Consider the following 16,076-nt stretch of genomic DNA (forward strand, 5'->3'; position numbering starts at 1 on the left):
AGTCGATACCACTTTTGGGTTAGAAGGAGAAGTATTGGAAATAGACCCCGATTCCTGAACAAACCAAATGTCCGGCCTCAGCGTCCGCTTTTAGGTGCCTCATTTGAACATGGCCTGGAGGAGCTTCTTCATAGAGAAAATGTGATGTAAGAAAGGAACAAACAAAGTAGAGAAACGTCAACATTGGTAACCACGAGTCATTTTGTTGAACCACGAATGGATCGATCGGCTAGATGTGTTTGTAATTAAGTCAAACTACTAGTCTACTAGTTCAATGCAATCAGTCAACGGACATAGCCGTCAGCAACTCCAAATTTAGTACTAGTAGCACACTGTTACTACAACTTACAATCTGTTAAATCGTCTCTCCTTCGAAGAAAAAAAAACACAGATCGTCGATTCCCCCCTTGGATGAATCAAAAGGTGGAAAATCCAACTCGGAGACGCGCGCGCGACCGTTGGAGCAATATATTGTCCGTTTTCGTTACGAACCAAAAAGGGCCAGATTCCATCAAAACTCGAGCGAGAGAGCTATAACTTGATAGCGCGAGCGCGGCCGCGCGCATCCGTCATAATAGATTCAAGGTTCATCGTCAACTCGGCGACCTTATCATCTCGAATCACGATCGATCCATGGAGGCAGGAGGTAATTTCCTCCGGAGGCATCCCCGGCTGGAGCTGGCGCTGTTCCTGTCCGTGCTAGGGTGCTACATTTTCGTGGGCTGCTGGATGATCCGCGGCCCGCCCGAGTTCTCCGCGACGGTCACCAGCTTCGAGGGCCTCGACCGCAGCACCAGCACGGCCGGCGCAGCCGCAGCGCCCACCTTCCGCGTCGACCTCCGCGTCAAGAGCGGCAGCCTACTGCTTCAAGCCAGCGGCCGGTGGCGCGGTGACCGTGGCGTACGACGGCGTGCCGCTCGCCCGCGCCGGCCACGGCGGGTTCTGCGTGCCGGCGCGGGGCGTCGTGCGGGTCCTCGTCGTGGCCACGGGCGACGGGCTCGGGCTCCCCGCCCGGCTCCACGACTCGCTGGAGAGCCGGCGCCAACGCGGGGAGCGGGTGCCGTTGGACGTGCGTCTGAGGCTGGACGAGGAGCACGTGGTGCCGCATAACTGGAACATGCCCATGCTGCTGCGGTGCGCGGCCGTGCTGGACGGCCGGCCGACGGAGGGCCCGTCTCGTTGCTCGCTTTCCGTATGCTGGAGCCAGGTCTCACTGCCTTGGTTGCCGTTTACAGCTCGTTTGTCGCCATAGTTAATTTCAGAAACCAACTTGTTTGGGTGGCACGGAATTGGCCATAAAAATTCAATACTATAATTAATCTCAATTTCTCTCTAAAAGCCATCATTTCTCTAGAATTGTCTTTCACTCTACAATTACATGGGGTAGACAAACATGATTTTTGAATCCGAAATTCAAATTCAACCAAATGAAATCCTATCAAAAATTGGATTTCATTTTATTTCTACCAAATGAAATGAATTCTTTGTTGCCAAACGGGTTGTTAGCGATTTCCTCCGTCGCTTGTGCCGTGTGGATATGTGTTGAAAATTTCTGTAAAATCTTGTGCAAATTAACTCGTCCGAGCAAACAAGTAGTACTACCGGCTGCAAACTTTTACTTCTGGACATTGTTATGTCCTGGTGACAGTGAATTGTCAATAAGTTTAACAGCAGATTTGCTAAGCTTTTTATTTAAACTATTGGATAGAGATCCTACGGCTCGCAGTGTCCACAAGGAATTTCTCAGTATGTCCAATGCTCTAGTCGCTCCCAATTAACAGCGATCCATGTAGCAGATTAACATCGGGCCTCCGTAGAATACTTATTACTAGAGCAGAATGCTAGGGATGCAGAATAGAGCAATTTAGGGCAGTACGCATAACATGCGTCGAGAGAAAAAGAATTACCGTCATGCCAGCATTGAGCGATTCAACATAAAAAAAAAGGCACTCACATAGGAAGCTAAAAGACAAACTGTATGGTCCAAATATCTAATTCAAAGTTATAACCTGGTACGAATATAATTCATGTTCTGCTAGATGGTTCAGCCAGTACCATCAACTATATAGCACAAAGTTACATCAGTCTGAACATGGAAGAGAATAACTGAAGTTGCACCGCGGGCATGTTAATTACGCTTGCTTACTACCAGAACACAAGATGCAAGTTTAACTAAAAACATGAGGTCAACTACAGCCTAGAGCAACATCACTGGGTCCTTTCACTTCGATGGATTAGCTGTAGTAATACTGCCTGCATTTGGACAGAGAAAACAACTTCAGTAGCGAACAGGGAGCAACGGATACTGCTAAAAATGCGATGCTAAGTTAAGAATACCTTCAAGGTTGAAGGAATGGTAGGCTGACAGCCACCCACGCTTCATCACTAAAAGGAAGAACGGTTGCACCTTCTGGCAATACCATGTCAGGGCGGCGTGGGTAGACCTGGATTCGGTTAGTTAACATCGAGCAGCCGCATCCAACAGAAGTAACAGGCATTGCAGTTGTTGACGCAGCAAGTGTGGAAGTATTATTGAGGGACGTGGGTCCTGGGGTTGAGCCCATTACTTCAGCCTCAGAGCTTGGTTCTTGAACTGTTGTTTTATCCTTATCCTCCTTGGCAGACTGGACAGGTTGAACAACAGTTTGTGAAGCATCAGGTGCTTTACTTCTCGACGCTGCAAGGTAGGAAGTATTGGTCGGTGGCCTTGAGGTTAAGTGGAGAGACGTGGGTTCCGGAGTAGAGTCCATTACTTCAGCCTCAGTGCTTGGCTCTGGAATTGCTGGTTTACCATTTTCCATCTTGACAGATTGGATAGGTTCAACAAGAGCTTGTGAAGCAACAGGCATTGTACTTGTTGTCACCGCAAAGTTGGAAGTATTGGTCGGTGGCCTTGAGGTTAAGTGGAAAGACATGGGTTCCGGGGTAGAGTCCATTACTTCCTCGGTGCTTGGCTCTGGAATTGCTGGTTTACCATTTTCCATCTTGACAGATTGGATAGGTTCAACAAGAGCTTGTGAAGCAACAGGCATTGTACTTGTTGTCACCGCAAAGTTGGAAGTATTGGTTGGTGGCCTTGAGGTTAAGTGGAGAGACGTGGGTTCCGGAGTAGAGTCCATTACTTCAGCCTCGGTGCTTGGCTCTGGAATTGCTGGTTTACCATTTTCCATCTTGACAGATTGAATAGGTTCAACGAGAGCTTGTGAAGCAATAAGCACTGTACTTGTTGTCACCGCAATCTTTGAAGTATTGGTTGGTGGCTTTGAGACTAATGGGAGCAATGTGCGCTCTGGAGTTGAGTCCATTACTTCAACCTCAGTGCTTGGCTCTGAAAGGGCTTTTCTATCATTTTCCATCTTGACAGATTGGGTAGGTCCAGCAAGAGGTTGTGATGTGCCAACAATGGGGAGAGGAATAGTGGAGGCAAGAGAGCAAGAATCATTATCAACTGCAAAATCGCCAAACCAAATAAGTCGATGGATAGAAAAATCCAGATAGCTCATCACATGTGCAATACATGCAAATATAACAAACACAAATTGCAGTATGTATATAAACAATATATAAAGATGGTGTGCAATATCAGATCCAGAAAGAACTATATCCAGCAAAGAGACAATAAAATGCAACACTTCAGTTCATTTAGACTGCCGGGCGGTCAAGAACATGATCTATGATCAGTGGATTGTCCAAACTCCAAGGTCCTTCAAGTTATTCAAAGCAGTATATTAAGCTCATGCCAATGGTACAACAGAGAACTTGTGAAATATACATGATACATGACATCACAAAATTAGTTACAGCATGTTAGTACCTAAACCTACAAGGTGGCAAACTATTTGCAGTTTACTATTCACATACAAATTCTATTATACGGGTCATGTACTCTTATTAAGAAGATCACATTATTAAACAGGAATCTCCATATCAGAAGCTGGTTCAGAACTAGTCTACTAAGGTTTCATCTGCATATGTCAAATAGTTATAGCAATGCAGAAATAAAGAAAGCTCTTTTCTTCTTCAAAAATGAGAAATGAAGGCAGGGAGAAAACTTACTAGCATTAGAGTCATTCTTCTGGTCACTTGTTGCCATTGATACTTGGGATACTGGAGAACGAGGCTGTAAAATCTTGAACTCTTGATCAGTGCGGTTCTCAGTTCCTGTTTGCATCTGTGATCCAACTAGAGGGGAAAAAACTTTTGTGACCATATGCAAGAAGTCCAAGGGAGGTTGCATAGTGAAGATAAAAGAATATAGAAGGAACAACTGAACATAAAAATATAATTTAAATATAATCCACAACTTCAGTAACCATAGCACATTAAAGGATCGCATACAATATTAACTATAGCAAATAGGCACATCGACAAAAGATTGGCAAAGGTTAAAATATTCACAGAGTTATATTTAATGATTTAATGAATAAACTGGAAGGTAAATATGGTGGAGATGGGTTTTTCAAAAAATGGAGGAAATAAACAAACGCTAAATTGTCTGATCTACACTTCTCCCAATCTCAAAGCAAGTTTAGACTAGGGGCCGGCGAAGCCAAGCATGTAGTTGTACAAGCAGTTTTGCTTTTCCCCAACATATATTTATCACCATCATCCCAGAAAGGATCACAAATTCACAATTGAACAGAAACTGCTCTACGCATGGAAAAGGCCCATTGTTTCTATGTGAAGTTGTCTATTTTATTAAGAGCTCTTTACAAGATTATGTGGAGTTGTGGACTGTTAAGAAAAGAGCTAAAAAGTATTCTGCAAATGCTCCACGGAGTTGGAATCCTCCACAGGAAGACCTCCTTAAGTTAAAACATTGATGACTCATTCTCTGCTGAATCTGGTCATGGTGGATGTGGGGTGGAATAGTTAGAGAGAGACAAGGTTGTCCTAGAATTATGGCGGCAGGGAAGCTTCAAAATCTACAAGATGCTCTTCAAGCTGAAGCAATGGAGAATAGTTGGTAGGCTAGTGGCTATTGAGGCTATGCTTAGAGAAATAAGATCAATGTCACTATTGAGGTTAGCAGTTTTGTTGTCAAGGACCTAGGATACACAAGAGAGGCATGTACGTACATGTGCATGAGCTGGTGGTATAAGCTTCCATTTGAGGTGATTTCTGTTTTAGGGGTGGCTCATTACTGGGAGGTACTGTCAGTTGGGTCCAGTCGGGAGAAATTAATCTGATACACATCAGTATGAATCTGAGCCATACTGGTACCTACCACATATTGCAGTACAGGTAGAACTGTCAGCTAGCGTATCAGAGTACTAGAATAACTAGCAGAATACCCGTGCATTGCTACATTCTAAATAAAAAAGACATGTTTAAAGAGAATATTGTACTATTATGTATTATCTTAGATCACATAATCTATATTCGTTCTCATTTTAATGGTTTGTGCCAAATCAACATGTGTCGCAACTCACAAAAGTGACACACTCCAAAGATGAAGGACCAACGCCATCAATTTAGTCTTTTATAGGAGTAAAGATAATGAACAGAAAAATTAGTAAACTTTTGTCAAGAACAGAATTTTTAAATAGTGAGGATAACAGATGCTACCAAATTTCTCACTGTTAGAAAGATTTTTCCTAATATGAAGCTTATTTTCAACAGATTAAATTACTTACGGTCTTCAGAATGTTGAAAAGCAAGCTCAGTAGCAATCATCTCGGATTGCTTCTTAGTGTGCCCAGGTCCTGCCTGAAAACTTCTGCCTTGAGTTTCCACTTTTTCTTTGGAGATAGAAAAATGATTTGAATCATCTAATGTAGCATTGTAGACATCCAAGGGGGAGCCTTCTTTCTCAGCTAAATCCTGTCGAGCCCTATTATGAGATATTGTTTGAACCTACAAAAGGTAGAGTAATTCACCAAACTAGTATTTACCAAATTCAGCAAATACAATGCAGAAGTACTTCTGAAGTGAGCTAGTATTTCTTTACGATATTAGAAGATATAGCATCCACCTATGTAACTGTTAATTGTAAAAGCCATGGTCCTGTGTACCCCTTAAAAAGGTCATTTCCCTTCTACAAAGACATCATATCCTTAAAAAAACATTATAAAAGCCAAAATCATCACATACACCTAGCTTCACTGTTCCAATATGTACCAGTGATAAAGTCATTTTGCATCTCCCTCCCAGGTGTTCCAATATCAATGTAGTAAGAAAAAATGAACCGAATGATTATTAAGTATTACATATACAGATACATGATGATGGTTTGCTTGGTTATCATAAATAGGAGAGGCAATGGTAAGAAAAAACTCCGCAAAATAAAATACTGAACTAACCGGTTGCGAGCTTGCGTCTTGAGCTAAGGAAATCAGAGCAAGTTTTGCGGCAATAGATTCTGCCTCCTTAAGTGTGAGACAGTACTGTGGACTTTCAAATGTTCGTCCATCTATGGTCACTATTGACTTGAACAGAGGTGCATGAGATGGACCTTCCTGGATACGGCAATAGCAAGGCAGCGCTTTGCCTCTCTTCTGAGCATAAATTTGCAATTGAAGCTTATAATTAGGCTGATTTCCAGGGAAAGAAATAGATGAAGTTGATTCAGCCTACAAAAGATAGAGCAGTTTATCAGATGAAAAATGCCAATAGCACATACAAAATTTGGAAAGTAGAATATCCCTTTCTTAACCATTTGTACAAGTCATCTTTTCATAGATTCCCATTTAAAAGTCATTTGGCCAAATAGACCCATTACACTGTTTCTGTCCGATATAAATCAACTAAGTCAGTGATTTCAATTCACTTGTCATACTCAGTTCTTGAGTTCTGTAAGCAATCAAATGTGAGAGGTGATTTTTTTACTAATAATTCAAATAAATGTTTTAGGATGTTAATACTCAAATATAGGTGAGATGGTACAAATTAAAATCCTCCATAAGCACCAAAAAAGGTGGAACAAACCAGCAATTGCTGTGGTGGGTTTGCTTCTTGAGGTAATGACATCAGGGCAACTCTTGCAGCAGCAAATTCTGCCTCCTTTATTGTGTGATATTCTTGTGGACTTTCAAATGTTTGCCCATCTATGGTCACTGTTGTCTTGAACAGAGTTGCATGGGGTGGACCACTCCGAATGGAGTGATAAAAAGGAATATCTTTGCGTCTCTTCTGGGCATAAATTTGCAACTGACTCTTATAATCAACTTGGGTTCCTACAATACAAAAAACAGTTAGTGCAGCAAAACACAAAATAAACACATATGAAAGAACAGCAAGAACCTTTCTAGTGGCATGAATGAAAAAACTTGACAACAAAATGGGAGAATAAAATCACTGTGAGGGACGAGGGACACATATAATCATATATAACTACGTAGGTAAGGTAAAGGACAATCAAGATAACAGCAAGAACAACCCAAGAAATTACATGTTGATCTACAAATAAAGTGCCATCAGAGGTGTAATTACAAGCAAACAACTTCTCATCTAGTTCCAGGAGCGAGCAACTACACTGTAATACAGGGTTTAGGAGCAATCAACCATTGGATATAGATAAATAACAAAAAAATCGAAAAAACTTGATGAAACTAACACTCCCTCCATTCCACAAAACACCTCATATAATTTTTTCTCCTTTGTTCCCCAATACACCTCATTTTTCTCTGGGCTCCTGCACCTAGCCAATAACTGCTCACACCCATTTACTCTTAGTCCAATAAGAATGGTCAGACACTAGAAACAATAGCTACCTTGGTCCAAGTGCACAAGTGTTTTGTGGAACAGAGGGAGTACGTGGGTAAGGTAAAGTAAAGGACAATCAATACAACAGCAAGAACAATCCAAGAAATAACATGTTGATCAACAAATACAGTGCCATCAGAGGTGTAACCGTTTCACTCATCATAAGCAAACAACTTCTCATCTAGTTCCAGGAGCAAGCAACTACACTGTAATACGGGGTTTAGGAGCAATCAACCATTGGATATAGGTAAGTAACAAAAAATCAGAAAAACTTGACGAAACTAACATAATATGCATCTAGTAGTAAGTCAAAAAGTTTGAATTCAAAATTCGATCCACATGCCAAGAAACAAAAGGACAAAATCTGCAGTGAATAGTAACTTCGAATTTCTTTTTTGTTCTCAATGTGTGGATTAATCTGTAGTTGAAATTCTGCGGCAAGGTAGAAGGATCTTGTTTAAACGTTTAAACAAAATGCATAACTTATTTGACATCCAGATCGCTAGATTCATAAGTTGCAACTAAAGCTTGAACTGCGGAGCAGTTCCTCCCCCGAGTTCTTAACATTAATTAGGAGCCAGAACACCGACAAACTTATGTGAAACTCTGCATGCAACTTATATAAGGGATATTGCTAACAAAGGTTGCTAAAAAAGTATAGCTTTGTTTTTTTAAGTATCCATACAAAACTTTATCTGGAGAGGGAGACCTTGATTTCCCCGTAAGATATATAAACTCAGAAACTAGGTGGAGGCAGCTCAACTGCCAGAGTACATTTGCGGCTTCAATGCTTATCTTGTCTAGAAGCCCAGTACCTTTAGCTATAATAACCTCAGAAATCAGACCCCCGTACACAAATCCTCATCTGACATCTGGCATGCCTCCTGATATAAGTTATGTACGTTACAGCACAAGTTGTTAAACTTATATAAGCTACAGAGTGTCAGACTATAGACTTTCCTTAACCAACAAAATAAATGATGTTACAACAGATGAACACTGATATGTGGTTGGATGGTTTTACAAAATCATTAAGGATTATTACTGATAGGTGAGCCTGTAAAAGTGTAAATCATCAATGATTCTATCAGTCACAATAAGGGAATTTTACCATAGAGAACCCCAAAACAGGCTGTTATATTCCACAATGAATCAAACATGAAAATGCCAGTGAGTTTATCACAACCACTGTAGCTTACTCAGCATACAATTCATAGAGCAGTTTCACACTTTCACTATGTTCATTATAGCATTACCCAACTTCTGCCTTCAGTATCAGTTAGCTACAAAGAAAGAAAGGATGTCCTTGAGAAATCAAACGCAGTAACTCCCCATCAATACCGAACCAACGAGTAAAGTGTGCTGGTGACTCTTTACTGATAGGGAGTGTCTATTTCTCAGTCAACAATCGTAGCCATCCAATCAAGATTTTCTTATCCATCGGACCTACAATAATCTTACACGAATCTCAGTGATTGAATCAAAAGGTTGTTATTATCGATTGAGAAAAGAAATAGCAAAACCGTTACTGATATGAATGCTTTGTAGTCCTGCGGTATTTGGCCATGAAACTGGGTATAATTCCATTTGTTATAATGATAATACAGGTGAATTTGACTTGTAGTGACTTTTTGGGCTCCATGGAGCAATTTTCCGCCAGGACTCCAAAAGCAATTTCCGCTTCAATAGCCAATAAACTACTCTTCATTTCTACAGGAATCACTCAAATGGCTTAAACCTTTATACAGCTTTTATCATTTTGTTCAGACCCCCGACGAAAAGAAAAGAAAATGCAACGACCAGGAATCATACAAGTAAGGCGCTACTCTGAAACAAAACCTGAAGGTTCGGATTCCAAATGAAAGTATTCCAACAAAAACCTGAAACGATTCGTAAAGAAAGAATCCAGCATTCCAGCCAAGTAAATGTACTCCAGCAATAGAGGACTAGGGAATTAAGCACTCACCGGGCTGCGGCGGCGGAGGAGGAGGCGGGAGAGAGGAAAGGTGCTCGAAGGCTGCCTTGGCAGCGAGGCTCTGGGCCTCCTTGGCCGTGGTCGGCCAGGCTTCCTCCTCCGGCGAGTGGAACTCGGAGCCGTTGACGACCACGGTGGCGCGGAACTTGGGCGTATGGGCCGGCCCCTCGAGCTGGTGGGTGTACGCCGGCGGCGCCCACCGCTGCTGGTGGCACAGCTCATTCAGCCGCGACTTGAACATTCTCGCGGCCGATCGGAATCGGCGGCCGGGCCTCTCTTGCTGAGTTGCTGGGGAATTCTTCCTGGCTCGCGCTTCACTCACTGCTCGCCGAATTCCGTCTTCACGTTTTCTGTGCCTCTCTCGCCCCTCTCTTGTATTGACGCTTCTCTGTGCGGCTCTTCCGTGTTCACGTTCTTTTTTCGTGTGTGACCAGTATGTCAGTTCAGTACTTATAAAAAAACATTTTTTTTGCTACGGACTAACATTTTTAAGAGTACATAGTACAAGCGGTACATTGATTTTGACAAACTAACCTAAAAACAAAGAAAATTATAGAACAATCCCTGGATCCTTCGTCTGCTAATGAACCGAAGGGCTCGACATACTCGTCACCTAAATCACGGACAACGGAGAAAAATTACATACACACTCAACCACCGCAATCGCTGGCAATGAAGAAGAATAACATACAACTACACCACAAGCCATAAAGGCGGCACGAGACGAATTGTGACACTGGAAACCTGTTGCAAGAGACTGGGTTGCGTCCCAAGCTTATCTGGTTGCTAGTTATCCATAGCTTTTTTTTCAATACGTCGAAGAAGAGAAGTCATCAAACACGAGTAGAACCCGAGCATGTACCGAGGGATGTGGCTAGCACAAGATAATAAGCATCAAAGTGACCAAGTATTGTTGGGCCAAGAGCCAATACCATTTTTCCGTACATTATCAGACAATTTCTTGTGCTTTTGGTCCTAGGTCTAAGATTGAAACCTTTGCAGTCCTGGGTTGGGTTTGCCCTGCATATACTCCACCCATCACCACCCAGGCTTAAGCCCTGACAACAATGAGTATGCAGATTATCAGAGCTTTTGTCGTCGCCGCCACCATGAGCAACCAAAGCACCGGTGACAGAAGTAAACTCTTGAATAAAATCATCTAATTTTGGAAAAGGTCAAGATCCAAAGGGCACGGTCTCGCTTGCTCCCTTGGTATCGTCCAAGTTAGCGTCGATGATGTTTACTCACGTTTTAGTGATAGTTCTTTGGTCCGGGTTGAAATTTCATAATTACCTTGTCCCACACAAAATCGTTTACCTAAAAATATTCACTACCCTTATGAAAAAATCGATCGCATCAAAGCGTTTCCGAGGGCGGATCCACTTTGTATTTTATAAATATATTGCCTTTTGAAATATAGTGTTCGTGTATGCTCGGTATATCTGCCATATTTTCAAAGGATATTAAAAGAAAACAACCTCCTCATTTTAATTATATTATTGGTTTCTAAGTTTATATATTTTATGGTAACTATGTTCAGTACGGAGTACTCCCTCCATTTCATATTACGTGACTCAAATTTGTCTAAATATGAATGTATCTATGCCTAAAAACTGTCTAGATACATGTAATAAAAGTCACTTAATATAAAACGGAGGGAGTACTATCTAACAAACTGTTTATCAATTACCAAAGAATTCGAACTTTGTTTCTACTTATGATTCTCGTGATGAATTGAGTTGGAACCAAACTATTTTGAGTCGCTTACCAATCTCCATAATTGGACATTACACAACTAAAATAATAAACAACTGATAGGTGCACTTTTCACATTTGGTGCAATACAGATGTTGTACTCTGCATATTCAGTGTAGTACAATCAGAGAAGAAAACTTGAAAGTGTGTAAATTAGCAGAAAAGTAAGGCATGAAAAGAGATAAATTGAGCAGAGAAAACGGCATGTGTGGAGAGAAGAACACCGTAGGCTCAGTTGGAAAAGCTAGAAGAAAACGAACAATAGAAAACCACAAGCACAAGCAAAGGAAAAATAGGAGGTCACGGGACGCTCCGCTCAACGAGTGTTGGCATGGCAGCGCACCCTCTTTTGGACCTACTTGAAATTCATGTGTATGACTTGGTTCGCTCATGCAGCTTTAAATTTAACTCCTCAAAGTTAAATTGCGGACACATATGCTCGGCCAGTATTGGCTTCAAGGGATTCATTTGTGGATGTGTCGGTATATTATGTTGGTCGATGTGGCTATTTCGTAACGATATTGTGTTTGACACGAAGAAATTACCATTAGGCCAGAGTATGCATTTAAGGGCATTTCATAGAGGCATATTTTTGAAATGCCCCAAAAATCTAAATTAGGAGGCATCTTAATTTTAATGTCCTAAATTAGCCCTCAATTAGGGCAGCTTTAGGAAATGCCCCCAAAGCTAACTCATCGAGGGCACTTTGCAGATCGAAGTGCCCTTGATTTCTTTTCACTTTATGCAAACCCCCCTACAATGATTTACCTACACAATCCGGTCCTTCCACCTCAATTAACTTACATAATTGCTTGAAAGTGCTTATGCATTTTTTGCATTCGTCGCGTTTCCGCGCCGCTCGTTTTCTCCTAGCGACATGCAGCCGTCCGATGGATTTAGGACAAAGTCCATCTGGTCCACCCTTCACGTCGCCCCGAAGTGGCCCCACCCGTCCCTGAGCTATCCCCTCCTTTTCCCCTCCTCATTTCTCCCCAAATCTCTCCACTTCCCTCATCTTCTCTTCTCTCCGACGATTTTTCTGTGCGGTGTGGTTCTCGGCGGGCGGGTTGACGAAGAACGGAGAATAGGGGCATGAGGGGGCAGGGAGCGTGGTCGACGAGGAGCCCCAACTCGCTGTCTATTTCTCAACGCGCCATCGAACACCCCCACGGCTAGCCGCAGGGTTTGCTGGTGGACGGCGAGGCCGGGGGCATCTGCATGTCGGGGGGCGCGTTGACCCAGTGTTCGTGGTTAAGGATCCTCTGTTGATTTGAGCACGGCCTTTGCATCCACGATGCCTGGGCGGAACGAGCTCGACAGGCGCATCTAGCTCATCATTTTGACCCTACTTTCGGTTAGTTCTCTCGTCTTTCTGCTCCCACGCGCATCTACGCTTGAGTTGTTGATTTTGCAGTATTAGCGGGGTTGTGTCAGTGATGTCGTCGATTTTGCGGCTGTATGTAATCACACTGTCGTTCCCGCTACGTTTTTGCCCCCGCGCTACTGCATGTGTTCGTGTTTGAGTTTTCACCAATCCCCTGTGTGTTTGCCCGATTGATTCGGTGTTGCTTGGGTTTAGATGTGGAGGCCCGCCGCTGTATGTATCTGCTTTACTAGTCATATATGTTGGTAAGAAGTTTTTAGTTCCCATGGTTTGTAGTTGCATTCAGGGGGTGGTTAAGCAATTCTACCTGAATGTTTTGCTTGCAACTTACTGGGTCCGGCGTAGGATTAGGATTTGCTTTCTCTGGTTATTCCGTTAAGCTTTGTTTTGTATATTAGGACTAGTGTGTTTAGTTCATGGCAGGAGGGGTTGACTGATGAATGATTTTAGTGATTCTAAAAGTTGCTTTTCTGCTGGGGACTAGTGTTCTCCAATTTTTGATAGATTCAATGATTACAGAGCTCCTAACAAGTTGCTTTTCTTGGGTGTCAGGCTAGTTTTTCCCTGAGAGTTGATTAGTTGTAATATTTTGTCTCTCCTTTTGAAGACCTCAAACTCGTGCTGGGAGAACATACTTTGTAGTCTATGGTTTCATTAATGAAGCCGAGAGCAGTGATGCTGCCCCTTAATTAAAAAAATACAGTTGTTGTGTGCAACCCTCTGTGGCAAAATGGATACCAACTTGTGTTTGGTTTATAGGGGATCGGCCTCAATTTTGATTCGGCATGTGACAATTCAGTTCTACTCCCTCCGATCCATAATAAGTGGGAGTATGTTATAGCTAACATTGCCATGTGCAAATTCGGTTCTATGTTATAGGCATGTTATAGCTAACATTTTCCGTCCGAAGCAACTGCGCCGAATTAGGAGTTGTTGTACCAAATTAGGCCAAATTAATGTCAATCAATTCCCCTTAGTCCTTCTCCTAAACTTCTGGGCTAAACTTTTGGTGGACTATGACTTGCTAGACTAAGTGTGTAATTAGTTGCTTTTCGGTCACTCGACTATTCTAGTAAAAGCTGCATCATATCCTAATTTTTGAACTACAAGTTGCTACTCTAGCTACCTCTTTTTTAAAAAAAGATTTTGCTTTAAGATAGGTAAGAATAATGACTAGAAACTGCATTATGTAGTCAATTTTATGAAGCAGCTTCTTTAATCCTTATGCATTCAGATTTTGCTTTTTAAGGGTTGTTGTGATAATTAGTTGCTCCCCACTCACATCTTTTTGGATAAGCTTGCTTACTATCCAATTTTTTCAAGTAGTAGTTGCTGGACTAGCTAAGCTTTTTTGATTTTATGAATAACGTGCTTTTCTCACATGTGACATTTGACTAGATATTGCATTATATAGCCAAAAAATTTAATAGTTGACAATTAGGTGAAGCAGTTTTTTGCTTCGTTTAGTATTAAGTTTCTGCCTTTTTATGCTTTTGTAATAATAAGTTGTTTGCCTGAGGCACCCGCATATTTTCGGATAAAAGTTGCTTACTATCGAATTTTTGAACTAATAGTTGCTGGACTAGCTACGCTTTTTTGCTTTTGTGTATAACTTGCTTCTCTCACATGTGAAATTGACCGGATATTGCATTATGCCAAAAAAAATTGAATAGGGGATAATTAGCTGGAAACAGTTTTTGCTTCTTTGAGTATTGAGTTCTTTCTTTTTTATGCTTCTGCAATAATAAGTTTCTTCCCTGAGAAACTCACATATTTTTGATTAAAAGTTGCTTACTATCCAATTGCTGGACTAGCTATGTGTTTTGCTTTTGTGTATAACTTGATTTTCTCACATGTGACACTTGACTAGAAATAGCATTATACAGCCAATTGGTTTATTAGTGGATAATTAGTTGAGAGCATTTTTCGCTTTACTGAGAATTCAGTTTCTCCCCTTCTATGTTTTTGCAATAATTAGTTGCTTCCCAGGGGTACTCATTTTTTTTTTGAACTATTAGTTGCAGGACTAGTAGTTACTTAATACAATAGATGTTGCAAAGCCTTCTTCAATGGCAGCACCAACATTGAGATCAGTAGGCAGCTCGTCTAAGTCGAATTCATCCATCTGCATCGTAATAGGAATAAAGTTAATATTAAATTGTCCAATGTATTACTCTCTCTATCCAGTCGAATTCATCCATCTCCATCGTAATAGCATCTTCTTCTTTTTATATCTAGACAATTTCACGGTTTCTACTTTTGTTATTGTAAAATCAGGGGGGGTGAAATTTTTTGGGTTAGATTGCAAATAATATCCCCTTTTTTTTGTTCTTGCGTCTGTTAGCTGCAGAGGCGATGTGTATTGCAAATGGAAGGAAGGGGACGTACTGCGAATGGAAGGAAGAGGAAGCAAGATTGACTACTAGGATTAATCCATCACTCTTTTCCCCGTAAGCCAAGAACAAAGCAATTGTGTAAATATGGCTTAGAACCAAACATCTTTCTATTGTTTTTGTTTTGTGCAAGCTAGTTTTAATGGCTTGCTAGTTTCAAAAGTGGGAGGCACAATGACTGGAAGCATGTCTCTCCACACATAGCATTTTGTGTAAATATAGTTTCTGAAGTGGGAAGGTACAACAAATATGTCAAGTACAATACAAGCATCAGTTTTGATGGGGGCTTCCAAATCTTGATTGTTGCTTTTGTTTGTTTGTAGTTAACTGGTTTTGAGCAGCATTATTTTGATTTTCCTATATGCGTTTCCTCACACACTTCTATCAGCAAGATACAACTACTGCAAGCATGACTTTCTTCCTGGCCCAGATTTCAGTTCAGGGAGGAAGGGGGGTATGGATGCATGCAACATTTTTGGACATCTTTCTATGTTTTACTCAAGTGTCTTTACGCAGCAATTTAGGAGGGCCAGGCATTTTCAGATGTGTTGCAATCCCCTATAGCAAATTAGGGGAGGTGTGGGGCGGGGGGGGGGGGGGGGGGAAGCAGGCTAATGTTCACATTTTTTATGTGCTTTATTTATGTAGTTGAAAGTAGCATCCTACGGGAGCATGCTCTTCATCCCTGACTCAGATTGTTGGGGCATATGAACAACTTGATCTGCCATATAAGCAATTTTGCCTACTGTTTATTTGCAGTATGCATTTTGCCTTGTTTCCCCTCAAAAAGATAAGCAATTTTTTCTCTTCCAGAGAGATATGATATCTGGAATTTGCAGCAGTTTGGGAGGCAGAACAAAACCAC

The 16,076-nt window shown here is 41.5% G+C and overlaps 1 protein-coding gene across 1 annotated transcript; it reads right to left on the bottom strand.

Annotated features, from left to right (window-relative positions):
- Positions 1-1,955: 1,955 nt before the first annotated feature.
- Positions 1,956-10,097, bottom strand: LOC100836862 (double-stranded RNA-binding protein 1). The gene is made up of 7 exons (XM_010234098.3): positions 9,671-10,097; positions 6,928-7,175; positions 6,303-6,572; positions 5,637-5,856; positions 4,057-4,182; positions 2,338-3,448; positions 1,956-2,253 (listed from the first exon to the last, which is right to left on the bottom strand). The coding sequence occupies exons 1-6, from the start codon at positions 9,918-9,920 to the stop codon at positions 2,340-2,342; spliced, it is 2,223 nt and encodes a 740-aa protein (XP_010232400.1). The 5' UTR covers positions 9,921-10,097; the 3' UTR covers positions 1,956-2,253; positions 2,338-2,339.
- Between the last annotated feature and the right edge of the window lie 5,979 nt (positions 10,098-16,076).

Source organism: Brachypodium distachyon, chromosome 2 (assembly GCF_000005505.3).
Source record: "Brachypodium distachyon strain Bd21 chromosome 2, Brachypodium_distachyon_v3.0, whole genome shotgun sequence".
In the NCBI taxonomy this organism is placed as follows: Eukaryota; Viridiplantae; Streptophyta; class Magnoliopsida; order Poales; family Poaceae; genus Brachypodium; species Brachypodium distachyon.